The 14,753-nt window shown below is 27.5% G+C and overlaps 2 protein-coding genes across 4 annotated transcripts in view; both read left to right on the top strand.

Moving 5' to 3' along the window:
* Positions 1-1,764, top strand: part of LOC106686914 (uncharacterized) — a 30,847-nt gene extending 29,083 nt beyond the window's left edge. The window contains exon 6 of one of the 3 annotated variants that reach the window (XM_067050563.1): positions 914-1,764. In XM_067050563.1, the coding sequence (XP_066906664.1) occupies positions 914-1,071 (158 nt within the window). In that variant the 3' untranslated portion in view covers positions 1,072-1,764. The remainder of the gene's footprint in view (positions 1-913) is intronic. The other 2 variants (XM_067050564.1, XM_067050565.1) reach the window with 2 other exon arrangements.
* A 1,165-nt stretch (positions 1,765-2,929) lies between these two features.
* Positions 2,930-12,491, top strand: LOC106686930 (2-acylglycerol O-acyltransferase 1). Its single transcript, XM_014430540.3, has 6 exons — positions 2,930-3,099; positions 5,018-5,221; positions 6,634-6,899; positions 7,300-7,474; positions 8,286-8,479; positions 10,378-12,491. Exons 2-6 carry the CDS (start codon positions 5,025-5,027, stop codon positions 10,524-10,526), a joined length of 981 nt encoding a protein of 326 aa, XP_014286026.1. The 5' UTR covers positions 2,930-3,099; positions 5,018-5,024; the 3' UTR covers positions 10,527-12,491.
* Positions 12,492-14,753: the final 2,262 nt, after the last annotated feature.

Here is a 14,753-nt window from a genome sequence, read left to right as displayed (position 1 = left end):
ATATAAATTTATAATTATAATTTTTTATTTGTGTCCTTTCTTGGACTAAATTGTACTCTCCCCGCCATCATTTTTTTTTAGTTCTAAATGCTTTCGGATGGCAAACGTACATTTATAATTTCAGATCAATAGGCTGATCATTTTATAAACCCAAACCTTAGTACCAGGTAAGTCAACTTTTTTGTGTAGGACTTCCGGACTGTGTAGTTTCATACAAGTCAGAAAGGAAAGGTATGAAATGAGCCAAGAAATTCATTTTCCGTAATGATTTGGAATAGTTGCCTTTTTTATTCTTCCCCCATTCTCGCTAATCATAAATTGCAAAACCATCAATTTCAACCTAAAGCTAAATAATAAAAAAATTATACTGATATGCCAATTTGCTCTCTAGGAAAAACTCATTAATAGGCATGTTTGTTAGTATAACTTCTCAGTATAAATCTCTTGATAAACTAAAGAAAACTTCTAGAAATAAATTGTTCTAAAAACTGATTAAAATGAAGATGTATAAATTTTAAAAATAATTGTTCATTTCATATTTCTATCGTCATAATTTATTTGTACAGTATCATTATAAAAAAATGATCTGTTTATAGTAGAATTTATTTGAATGACCTATAAATAATTTTTATCACAAATTAAAAAATAATATCGCATTCACTGTACTTATGATGAAAAATTGGAAAGTTAGCTTTTTTCTGCTCAGTGAATATAAAATACATTTCAATTGAAATTTCTTATCAATTGCCACACTTAATAAAAAGCTGAATGTTAAAACATTTTATTATATTAGTCTGAACATATATATTTTAAATAATTAATAAATTGTATATTATAACTATAAATATAATTATTATATTTTTAATTAAGAAATAAATTTGTTGCATAAATGAATGAAAAACCTTATTTTTAGTTGGGAAACCCATATCTGTAGAAAAGAAGGAAAATCCCACTACTGAGGAAATCACAGCACTACATACAACATTTACTGAAGAACTAGTGAACCTTTTTGAAAAATATAAATATAATTATTTACCTAATCCAGATTCAGTATTCTTGGTAGTTGAATAGATTTAAACAAATAATTTAAAAATTTACAAAATTATATTAATATTGAATCAATTAGAGATTTTTACATCACTATAGTTTAAATGGTTTCTATACTACCTAGTAGTTCCTAAATTTTTTAGTAATTAGTGTCTCCTTGATCTAAACAAATAAATGCTCATTGATATGAACATATATGTTACCATAGATAAATATATATCAGCCAGATTCTTATTATATTCCTGGAAAGTATGATACACAAAATAAAGGAGTCCAGGTACTGAGTACCTATTTAGTGTTGATAGTTTCTTACTGGCATGAAGCTGGTGAGTGAAATATTAGATAGCATTGATAATTCAGAAACGTTTCTTTCAACCCTAGATGTGTCTTTTTGCATACCAGGTTAAAATCACTAGTTACTTTAAGATATATCAATGGTTAAAATTAACCATACTGACAGGAACCTATCAAAACCACCTATTATTAAAATTTTAAGTGAATATTTTTCATTATATTGAGCTATCTAATGTTCTAAGTACATAAAATATTAAATTAAAAAAAAAAATATTACAAGTGAAATAAGAATTTTGAATTATGTATAAATGATTATTCATAATAATATTTATGTTTACTTACAAAATAAATAATAATTAAGCTTAACTACATTTTTAAGTTATAATTTATTTTATAACTTAGTAAGCCAAAAGCAATTAAAACTTATTGTGTATTATTATGTAAATACATATCTATTTTTACTTCTTCTTTTTTTTTTTAAACTAAACTTCTTGAATAAAGTTCTTTTCATGTTTACATTATTATATTTTGAATATGTTATCAGAAGAATATGAATCAATTTATTCTTTTTGGTTGTACCAAATATTTAAAGTAATATTAATTATGATCATTCCTCAATGGCCAAAATCAAACATGGGCCTAATTCTGGTTCTGGAATGACAGAATAGGAACTACTGAAACATGCTTGCCTATATCACACACCATATTAAATCTGAAAGGATTATGGCAATTTTTTATTTTCATTAATTGCTTTCCTTATGTAACTTTAAAAATAATCTTTTCATCTAAAAACTTACTTCTTTTGAACATGTTTTAAACATTTATTTAAAATATGTTCATGCAACATCACATGGACTAATAAGTTGGATTGTATATGACAGTCATACTCACCTAACAATACATTCTGACACCTAGGTTTTGGTATCTGAAAAATGCAACTTTATTCTATGTTAATTCAAAATATGTACACACATATATCATGGTTATGATTTAATTTCAAACATATCTTCAAGAAAAGAGATTTAGTTAACACCTGCTTTCATATTTCGCTCATTTAAAATACATTCCATTAAAAACTTTTGTAAACTTATCTTAATAAATACAACCTTTGAATGTAAATGCAGTTGACAAGGACTCAACTAAAGGGTAAGCTAAAGTAGTTACTAAAGGTAGCACTCAAGTAAAACTTAACCTCTGTCTAATTTTTGTTTTACCTAAAACACATTTTTGGGAATCCCTCATAGTGTTCACTCTAAAGTTAACTGTGATCGCTTCAGCATTCTTGATAGTGTGGTCTTCCTAAGAACGGATATTAATATATTTTTAATGAACAAATACTAATGGAATATTAGTGGTAAAATGTATCTGGTTATTTTATAGAAATGCTCTTTGTAATTCATTAGCTGGCCACCAGACAAAAACTTTTATCAAATCAAACTCACGACATCTGAAATTATTTTTTTATAAGGTCAGTTGATCTGACTTCCTAATAAAAAAAATATATGATTATCTAATGTGTGATAAATTTTTGAAATAAAACAGTACATACATATATAATTTAAGAATCAGCAGATTTGGTATGAGTAAAAAAAAACTCTGAACTCATCAGAAATAACTTTTCCAAATTGTACATTTTGTTAAATAAATGAAAGATAAAAATAAAGGTTTAGTGATTACCATTCTGATAATGGCTATAGGTATTAAGGTGAAGCACCACTTATCTTTCAGTTAGTATAGACAAAACCAACAAAGACAGTTGTGAGTAACTCTTTTGCTCCCTTACTTAAATAATTTTTAATTTATGAGTTTATATATTTTTTATTCATTAGGATTTTTATTAAAAACCTATTCTATTATCACCTTAATAATTTATATATAATAGATTTTTAAACCTGATAAGATAAAGATACACTAACTAAATATAGACAGCATGTTTAAACTCATAATTAGTTTAGAATCTTTCAGAAATTAATTTAACTTTTAACAAAGCTCTTTAGATAACAGTAAAACCTATAAAACATGATTAACTAAAAAATATAAGAATAATTAAACAAATTACATAAACAATGTAAGACATTTTATTTCAAAACCTTTTACATATATCATTTACTTTTTTTTATTCCGATGATATAATGCTAGACAGAATGAGTATGAAGAACATATTTATTAGTTTTGTTCAGTTTAACAATAAAATGATGAAATTTCTTTTTAATTTTTTTGCAATGGATATATCTTATTTTGTAATGAGCCCAATTCATTAATGAACAGTGCTTATCTTTATTTTTTTAATGGTCCAGTATCCCTTATTATTTAGATTATATTTTAAAATGCTATATGTGTGTACTGTCTTTTAGTAATATTTTTTCTTATTTTTAATTTATTTATGTTCGAAAATAAGTTAAGAATGTGAAGGTAGATACTTATGATTAAAATGTGTGTACGATGTATATGATTAAAATAAAACCATAAAAGTCATAATTATTTATTTTATATCATTAATAAATAACAATATTTCGGGGTTGTCACCCCATCATCAGGTACCTACAACAAATTCTTAAAATCATACCATGCATACAGCACTAAATCAATATATCACAATTTCTTTTTTAAAACAATTACCTGACTAAACATCTATTTAAAATTACATTTTGTTTACTCCTTATTAGTCTTATCTTGCTAATAATAACATACTGTTGTCATTTATTATCAATCACAAGATCTAAGTAAAAAAAAAAAAAATCACTATGGATCCTTCAGACCCACCTGTTGCATTGTTAGTTAAGAAACTGAATTTTAAATGGTATGGCCCTATTTCTCTTAAATATTACTTAATATTCAGAAATCACAATTTGATGAAATATTACACTGAACATTAAAACTAACTTAATTAATAATGAGCAAAACTATGAACCAAATCAGATATTTTCATTTAAACTATTTCACAAAAAAATATTATTTAGGCCTTTAATTTAAAGTTTTAAAAAGTTAGCTTTTGAAAGTTGTTGATGTATGCTTTAAAGATTTCTTGGTAATTATTATCTAATTTTATTTTTTTTTTAGAAGAAATGAGAAACAATTTTTTTCCTTAATGAAGATAATTTCTAATATTATTAATGTTATGGAAATTTATTAATGGAAATTAATAAATTTCCATAACTATTTTCCTACCAAATATCAGGAAACTTTTTTTGTTATTTGTTTCCTTCAAACCCCAGCTTACTTCATATCTGAAGAAGACTAACAAATCTCATTTGGATTAGTTACTAGATAATAACTAATGTTATTTTTAAACAAAAATTTATTTTTGAAAATGATATAAATAAAACGGATTGAACATATCAAGAAAATGTTTTACATTAAATCATTAAAATGAAAATAATTTATTTTTAAAATATCACAATTTTATAAGTATTAGTGTTAAAATGAAGCTATTTGATGAATTCAAAAAACAATATTAATATATAATTTATAAAAGGATTGTTCAGTAGTCAGTTTTCTACAGTGTTAAATTCTACGGTTTCAGTTTGACTGGTGTTAAATTAAATTAATTGAGTTTAGCATTATGTCTTTAACCAGTATGACTGAGTAATTTATTTATTTTTTTAATATATTTATAGTATTAATATTAAAAGTTGTAGCTTTTTATACACTGAAAGGTTAACATTGGTTTTTATAGTTAAAAAATGGATGTTCAAGTGAAAGAGAAATACATACAGGCAGTATGTGCTGCATATTGGATGGTCTCATATCTCATATTACCATTACTTTCTGTAGGACTTCTATTTTATGTTGCATTCTTTACAGCTTATTCACATCTATCATTTCTATACATGTGTTGGGCATACTTCGACAAAGAAACTCCTTATAAAGGAGGCCGTAAGTGAGTATCAAAGATTAATTAATTATATTTTTTTGGTTAGCTGTGATTTAATCTTGTCAAAAATAAATGTTTATTTATTTTTAAGAAGTTTAACTTACAACTATATAACTTATTTAATCTATAATATACTTGTTAATTTGTTACTATTTAGTGTAATTTATCAGGAAGAAGATGATCCAAGCTGTAGTAAAGGATAAAACCAAAAATAGCCGGAACTATTTTCTAAATACTGACAATGTTTTAGTCTACATTGCAGGCATTATTCACAGCTACAAAAAGACATTGGCATTTAATAAAATAAAAAACATTTGGCATTTAATAAAATAAAAAACATTTGGCATTTAATAAATATTTTCTATTTTTGGTGTTAGCCGCATCCAAACCAACTTCTTCTTGATTTACTAATGGTAATCTAATAACATAACATTATTGATAATTTGTTTATTAATGTCAAAAGTAATTTACATCAGCCCAGTTACATGGATAAGAAACAGACCGCTGGGAACCTATGAGGTTTTTATATATATATAAAAAAAAGGAATGTTGCATTATTGGAAAACTTCCACTCCCAACAATAAGACAGACAAAAAATTCCTATTTCCCTTCTACAAAGGACAGAATTATTTGTAAAGATGTTAATTGAAAGATGAGATGTGTAACTGTGTTGAGTAAAATTCTCAGTTTTCTACATGATACATAAAGGGAGTATGCTTAAAAAATCTTAAAAGGTGGCTCAAAGTTAGGGAATTTTATTTTACTATATCTTCTATTGTACTAATGCATAACAATATAAATTTCACATTTTTAACCCTTTAAACTCCATTGTTGATAATTCAACTTTTGAAATATGAAACTAAATTCAGTGTTGCTGCTGCAGTGTCATAACTGTTTTCCTTACTAGATCTCTTTGAATAAACTGATGTATGGATTGTCAAAATAATATTTTATTTTTAAAAGACAAACACTCACACACTTACAAATAATAGAAACCTGGAGTTGTTGGAGTAGTACTATATGAATCACTAGGCTAGAGTACAAAGGGATGATATAGACAGTATATCAAACTCTACTTACAAGACTTATTATTGATGATGTGAAGTTTTGATAAACCAACTTCATATTTTTTAAAAACTAAGTGTATCATAAACAAGTTAACTATTAAATTAAAAAAAAAAAAGATGAAAGGAATATGGTCCGGGTGCGGTCAAGAAAAACTCAAATAGTAGAAATATACTAATTTAATGAGCCTCATTAAATTGGTATCAATTGGCTCATTAAATTAGTATATTTCTACTATTTGAGTTTTTCTTGACCGCACCCGGACCATATTCCTTTCATCTTTACACACGGTCAATCAATAATCTTCCAGTAAAAAAAAAAAAATAAAAATTATATTATTATATGAATTTCAGGATACCATTCTTGAGGAAATTTTTATACTGGAAATATTTTAATGATTATTTTCCCATTCAACTTATTAAAACTGCAGATTTGAATGGAGACAAAAACTATTTATTCGGCTATTACCCTCATGGTGTTCTTCCTGCTGGTATGTTTGGATGCTTTGGGAATGACCACTCCTCTTGTAAGGAATTATTTCCAGAACTGAATGTGTATTGTGCAACTCTTGATATAAATTTTAATATCCCAGTTTTTAGAGAATACTGTATGGGTATTGGTAAGTAAAATTACTTTTATATGATATATATTTTTATGTAGAAAACTTGAATTTAAATTCTATTTGATTAAAAACAATTGCATATGATCATAAGTTTATGAGTTTACATAAAAAACTATTATTATTATTTGTCTTTTTCCTGAAAGTTTTAGTGATATGACTTATCAGAAGAAATTCATTCATTAAGTTCAAGTTGTTTTATTCAATTTATGTTTATATTGAAATAACAAAACAATGAATTTATTTTTTTCATTTTTTATAGTCTTAAACAAAAGAGACTTGAAGTCTTTCAATCAGAAGTGAAATTTTCTCTACTTATTCATTGTGCAGTAATAACATTGTGTAAAAATGTATGCTATTTATAAACTCTACTAAAATAAAATTCATACATATTTTATAGGAGGAATATCCAGCTCAAAAGAAAGTATAAAATATGTTCTGGATGATAAAAAAAAAGGCAATGTGGCTGTCTTAGCTATTGGGGGAGCTGCAGAATCATTCTATGCGACTCCAGGCCCCTACCGAATAGTATTAAAGAATAGAAGAGGTTTTGTAAAAATTGCATTAGAACAGGGGTAACTCTTCACCTAAGTTTATTTTATTATTTGTTGCATGTTAAACAAATACAACCCTATGGCTGCTTATAAGTTCATTCTTAGTTGTGATATTATAATTATAAATCATCCAAGACTAAATGGTTCTAGAATCCAAATATTTTAGGCAGGACAGTGTTATCAGCTGAACCCAGGTCCAGAGCAAAATGATACAGTAGGTCCTCTCCCACTTATGAAAATATTATTTATATATCACCTAAAAAGTGACTTATAAACTCCATACATATTTATAAATTAGGTAACTCATAAAAATAAAGTACTTGATTTTATTTATTATAGATTCTTTAGTCAACTCTTACTGCGCTCCCTGAGAGCCCAAGTCTATTGAGGATTTTGCTTATTTTCGCCCTCCCTGATGGAGGAAATAGTTTTAGGGAATTAGATTTGCTCAGATATAAGTAGGAAAAGATGAAAACAAATTATTAGTTAGTAAATTATTTACAAATTTTTCATTTCATAACAAAAAAAGACAGAAAGTGAAAAAGAGCATTGAATATGAACAGTCTTTGTCCACCATTTCTATTCAAATTATTTTGATTCTGCTACAGCAACTTAACAATAATCTATTCAGGAAATACCTGCCATACAGATCTTAATATATATTTTTCAAAAACCGTAGTGTAATTTGTGTTTTTTCAAAAATATTTAACACAGATATACCATCTTTTTATGCTTTTCAATTCAATTAGGCTGAATAGTGAGAATTAAGAAAAAAAAAAAAATCTGTTACTTTTAATGCATAAATGTACTTCAGTTTATTATTGTTTTCTAGGGCTAGTTTAGTACCAGTATTTGCTTTTGGAGAAATTGATTTATATAAGCAATACAACCCTCCAGGCTCAAAGCTGTACAAATTTCAAAATGCAATCAAGAAATATATTGGTTTCGCCCCGTTGGTTCCAGTGGGTCGAGGAATATTTATTAATAAAGGCCTTGCACCCTTCAACTCGCCTGTAAATGTAGTTGGTATGTTTAGTTCCTATTTTTTTTTATTTTAATAATTTGGTGTGAACATTAAACTCTTCCTTATTATCTTCAATAAACATAATTATAAATTTCACACTCAATTATCGAATATAAAAGAGATCTTCCAGAAATTTAAGAAATATTATTTTATTTTTTTGTTTGAAACATATTACCAAGATTTCCATTCACCACTCTTGCTTACACAAACTCCTAATGGTAAGTTGGTGGAGGTTAGAAACATACCTTTACCTCAGTGTTCAACATAAAGAAGTCAGTTCCATTCTTTTGAAAGTGTCACATTATTTAATTTATAATCTTAAACACTTTCTTGAGCCTGGTAATTTTTTTTTTTTTTTTTATTAAAATAAATAATTTAATTAATATCCATTTTAGTCTCAAAACATTTTATTTTTCTTATAAGTCCGACGTTTCGGCCAATCCAGCCATCCTCAGGGACAATCTTAATACAATTTTGGAATTATATAATTTAAAAACTCTAACTTCATAAAGGCTATTCTGCCCAGGTCAAAACAACAATTCCTAATTAGTCAAATATTCACTTAAAACGAAAAATTAAAATCATTTATCACAGTCGCTATTCCTTAAAAACTTTATCACCTAAGGTTTTTAAGGAATAGCGACTGTGATAAATGATTTTAATTTAGGTTTTAAGTGAATATTTGACTAATTAGAAATTGTTGTTTTGACCTGAGCAGGATAGCCTTTATGAAGTTAGAGTTTTTAAATTATATAATTCCAAAATTGTATTAAGATTGTCCCTGAGGATGGCTGGATTGGCCGAAACGTCGGACTTATAAGAAAAATAAAATGTTTTGAGACTAAAATGGATATTAATTAAATTATTTATTTTAATAAAAAAAAAAGAAAAAAGTGTCACATTATGCTAAATAACTATTAATTGATGATCCTATATCTTTATGAAGAATTATCTTACTCTTGGATAGGTCCCATAGCCAGTCAATAATTAGATTTTGAATGAAAACATAAATTATGAAGAATATGGTCCGGGTTGCGGCCAAAAAAGAACAAATAGTTATTAAACTATTTAATGTCCGATTAAATATTCTTTCATGACCTTTATTTGATCTCAACTTTCTTCTTCATTTTCTGTCCGTTAGCGTGTTTAAATTTTGTGTTCCCAAAACTACTTTTCTGTTGTTTTTTTTATATTTTTTTTTATATGCGTCTCCTGTACTCTTTTACTGTATATTTTATGTATTTTTTATCCTTACTAATGACATGTAATTTTTTGTTCTTATCATTGTTTATTCAAGTTTATTTTATATTAATACTATTTTATGTCTTCCTTCCTTCTTATCACTTATTTTTTACATAATATTTATCCTACCTTAATTTACCTTTTTTGTATCTTATTGTTGTAATGTTCTTGATTATTTTTTGTATCTTTTTAGCCCTGATGAAGCCCTGCAAAGTGGGGCGAAACGTTGGACATTAAATAGTTTGAAAACTAATATATATATATATATAATATGAAAATATAAAGTTTTTTTAGAAGTAATTCTAAATATTTCTAATTATTATTATCTTATTAATTAATTCTAATAAGCAAGCAGTAGAATCAATTTTAAATTTTCTAATTGGCCTATTTCTAATTTCTAATTTTCTAAAAAGAGATTCAATGTTATCTCATTTTGTTTTCAAATTTATAAAAATTTTAATTAATAATATGATTGCAGTAATCAAGAAATATTTCAGAAATGAAAATTCATAGACATAATCATAACTTTATTTACTTTCAATAGATAGATGAATATAATTACTAAGATTGAAATTCAAGTTCTACCAGGATAATGTTTGTTTAATTTATTCTTGATGATCTTGACCATCATTATTATTGGTTTATTTTTATTTTTCAGTTGGCAAAGCAATAGATGTTCCTAAAATCCCTTATCCAACAGACGAGGAAATAGAAAAGTATCATACCCAGTTTTCTGAAGAATTAATCACCCTATTTAATGAACATAAAGATAAATATACTGAAAATGGAGAACTAGTCATTCAATAAAAATGGTTTTGTTGGTAGTAAATGCCATGTGTTTATGGCAGAATTAAGAAACAAAAAGTTGAAGTGTCTGTCGATTGAATTAACATAAATTTATTTGTTTGGTATGTTCAACAAAATGTGAAAGAAACAATTTAATTATGATAACATGAGATTAACTAAATAAAAAATGTATTTACGCTACAATAATTTTCATCTTCAAGATATTAAAATACAAGTGGGAGGATGGACCCGCATAAGAAAATGTAATGTCTATTTTGAAAAGCCCTTTTCAAAATAGACATTACATTTTCTTATGCGGGTCCATCCTCCCACTTGTATTTTAATATCTTGAAGATGAAAATTATTGTAGCGTAAATACAATTTTCTTAAAATTGTTAAGGACAATGTTTAAATAATCAAATTGATTACAATTAAGTTTGTAAATATATTTTCTATTATTATTGAGAAGTCTTCCATTTTCACACTTCCTTTTGAATCTTTCTGTTGTTTCTTTATGATATTGTTCAAAATTTGATAATGTTATCTTACTATCATACAATTGCTGCTCCATTTCTGCCTGTTGTTCCATAACTTTACTAAGCAGTAAAGATTTATTTATTTCAGTTTTAATAATTTTTTCATAAGTAATATTAAATAGATGAGACAGGATACTTAACATCCCAGTAATTTCTTGTTTGGTCATCTCAATTAATATCAATTAGTTTCTGTTGTAAATCTGATATTTCAACTGCCCTCAGTTTTAATTTATATTCTACTTGTTTAGCATCTGTTTTTAATTTTGTTATTTCTTCATCAGAAATGATTTTATCTGCAAGAGATGTCTTTAAGACAACAAGCTCTTTGGTTAACCCAGCTCTGAGCATGAGATAAACTAAAGATAAGTTCTAATTCTTCTGTCATTCTTTCTTTGATTTTCTCAGTTGATAAACATTTTGGTTTTTCTTTTTGTCTTTCCAAGGCAGCCATGACACATTTATTAACTGCTACAGCAGCTTCTAGTTTCCTTCGAAGAACATTTTGTTGTTTTACATGCATTTGTTCCATTCTCTTTAGCTCAATTTGTTTTTTCATATTCTTATTTTTCTACTGATCTACCTCCCAATCATTTTGAGTTTTAAATATATCGTCTTCACTTTTAAATTAATATATAGTTTTACCTTCAGCTGTTTCATTTACACTATTTCTTGTCTTGTCAAGAAAGTCCAAGTTAACTATTGGTTTAAATTTTTATTTTTCTAGCTCGATCATCATATTGAAGGGTACTTATTGCCTCATCTTCATTATAATCAGATGGGCTGACACAAGCTACCATTAATATCATAAAATTGCCACCTAATTAATCTTGTCAACTTTGATTCTCTATTATGAATATAAGATTTCCATCACATAACTGAGATATCACTTTTCCTAGAACAAGGAGTCCTTCATTAATGTTTACACCCTCTTTAAATCTCTCTCCTGTAGTTTCAGTTTTTTTTTTTATCTTTCTTAACCAGCGAGACTAACCAAATGAAATTTGTAATTCACAATATTCTTCTTCACTATCCTAACACTAATTGTGGAAACTTGCATTTGTAGAGAGCAATTGGATGAGAGTAAGATAAGATGATCAAATTTTGGACAATATCATAAAGAAACAATAGAAAGATTAGAAAGGAAGCATCAAGAAAAGGTTAATGATATCATTAAACCTGGTGTTAAAAAAGTAGAAGGAGCAGCAGCTAAAATATTCAGATTTCATTAGAAAAAACAAAACAGAAATATTAGAAAAAAGTACTAATAGAATAGAAGAAGAAAATTTTAGATTTCTCAGTAATAATTAAGAGGGGAAAAAAAATAAAAAAATTGATTGAAACTTTTTATAATAATTTATTTTGTCTGAATATTTATTACATGTCAAAATTAACAGATTTATCTTCTTTTCCACATCCTGATTTAGAAAATAAAAATGATCTGAAAACTTTACAGGATTATTTATTTAAGTACTATTCCTTGAAAATAACTGAGGACCATTTTGTCAAAAGTTAATATATCCTCAAGTTAATGTAAGTATCAATGCCTGTTCAGAGAGGTAATCAAGTATAATTATAAAAATAAAATTTTGCTTAGGTACTTCATCACGTCAACCTTTATGAATATCAGACTTTTTTTATTTGATACGATTTAATTCGTTAACTAAATGGGAAATAGTAATCCCTTCATTCATGATAGGGATACAAGGGTCATTTCGGAATAAACGGTCAATAAATAAATAAAAAGTTCATGGAAACTATCCTGGATCCCTCTGTATATGGATAATTCTCAAAAAACGCTTTATTTTCTTAGCCCTAATTTTTTAAGCAAGTGAACCATATTCAAAATTTTATATAACTTCCTAGGATCATAGAGAACATAAAAGTCTCCATGAAACGAGCAATTGCAACAGAATGAGATATATTAGTCTAACAACAGCTAAGGATAAGTGGTCAGCCGGACGCTATTCAGCAATCTGAAAATATATGTGAATTCAACACCAACAGGAAAGAAAGTGTTGGATATAAAACTAGAAACATGAAAATGCGAGAAAAAAACACAAACTAGCAGCATTCCAATAAGAGAAACTAAGCATTTGGAAGGAATGTTTCCAGGAGTTTTACAATTAAGGGAAACAAAGGTAGAAGACATAAATCATCCTAAAATCTCGACTCACAAGTGGTTGAAACATATGGTATTCTGGATATATCTGCCATCATTCCAGGGCCTCCAGACCAGGGAATTGATGTAGGGCTGATTACCTACTACAACTTTCCCTAACACATGCATAAACATATTTTCATAGGCACACCTCTATATCAAAAAAAGGATTCTCTGATTTAGCAGAAATTTTAAAAAAAAGTTGGTGATTAGGGTGAATATGGTCTAGTATTAATTTTTATTGAATTCCATGAACTTCTGCTCATTGATAAAAACTAATTTTCCGGATACATCTATATTTTACCAATGTCTTGTAGATTTTACTCTAAAACTCCAAATTATTAACTTTGTTAAAGTAATAGAAAATTTAATATCAGAAAATTTGCACTGAGATATGCCTATTTGTTCTTAGTCAACTCATTGGGCTATTAAACACCATCAAGAGATGTTACCTGTAAACGTTAGCTTTACTGGATCAGAAGATTTTATTGTAATATTTATTGCTTCTAATAATAAATTTACGTATATTACAGTAAATGATATTGTTATTAGATATGTACCATTAAAATACACATAAGAAATAATACATATATCAAAATACGATGTTTTTGCGATAATCGTAGTAGTTCATGTTATGGCAGATTACCTTCGTCGGTTTGTCTCGAAGCATGTCTGTCTTGCACCAGTTGTCGTCATGTGAGACCAGTTGGCGGAATGATTCTCTGAGTTGAAGTATCGTTGTGCCTCTTGTAACCCGTGTGAAGCAGGTTGGTGTGATGTCAGTGATGGGCTCTTGTAACATATACCAGTGAAGGAGGGCTTCATGAGGTTTTATATTGCCTTTGTCAAATAGAATTGAGTTCAGGTGAAGAGATAGGTTAAAACTTAGATCCACGTCACTCGTCTCAAGTGACTTCAACTGACGGATGAAAAAAAAAAACTGAAAAAGAGACCACAGAAAATTCTGAAATCTACTGAGAACGAGCACCGGAAAGAGAAGCCTGAGAAACTGGGTTTGTATATTACAGTTAATCCCAAGAAGACCGGCTGTATCATTTTCTTTTTCCAGAATACCAAGCTTCCTCTCCTTTAAGTTTATAGTATAGCAGAGAGTGAAAACAGACAGTGTATCTCGGTTTAACCTTTGACTGATACCTGATACTAGCTCGCCAATGCCATATAAAAAACAAGCTGGTTAAGACTAATGCCTACAGGCTTAATTACCTGTTAACATCTCCTAATTCTCAGAAAAACCAATATTAAACACAAAATGGAATTTTATGTCCAATTATAACATGCAAGTGCGGCCTCTCAGATATCCTAACATACCTTTGGAGCCCAATAAGCCCGTTTGGTTTCACTTGGCCTGACAGCTTACCCCTCCATTATACTCCTTCCTCCAAGAAGGTACCAAAGTGCGTCAAACCAAATAATAATAAAGAAAGATATTAAGTTAAGGCATTACAGCGTTGTTATAAGGCCTGTGATTTTATACGGGGTGGAGACTACAGCTTACCCAACTTGGAAAATCTGCTAAAAATAGAGAGGAGGATC

Source organism: Halyomorpha halys, unplaced genomic scaffold (assembly GCF_000696795.3).
Source record: "Halyomorpha halys isolate HHAL.00 unplaced genomic scaffold, Hhal_1.1 Scaffold898.1, whole genome shotgun sequence".
In the NCBI taxonomy this organism is placed as follows: domain Eukaryota; kingdom Metazoa; phylum Arthropoda; class Insecta; order Hemiptera; family Pentatomidae; genus Halyomorpha; species Halyomorpha halys.
Note: the sequence above shows the minus strand (reverse complement) of the source record. Positions and strands in the feature narration are given on the sequence as shown.

Coding starts and splice junctions, on each gene's coding strand:
- LOC106686930 (XM_014430540.3), top strand. CDS start 5,025: ATGGATGTTCAAGTGAAAGAGAAATACATACAGGCAGTATGTGCTGCA. Junction 5,222..6,633: donor CCTTATAAAGGAGGCCGTAA/GTGAGTATCAAA, acceptor TATGAATTTCAG/GATACCATTCTTGAGGAAAT. Junction 7,475..8,285: donor AAAATTGCATTAGAACAGGG/GTAACTCTTCAC, acceptor ATTGTTTTCTAG/GGCTAGTTTAGTACCAGTAT.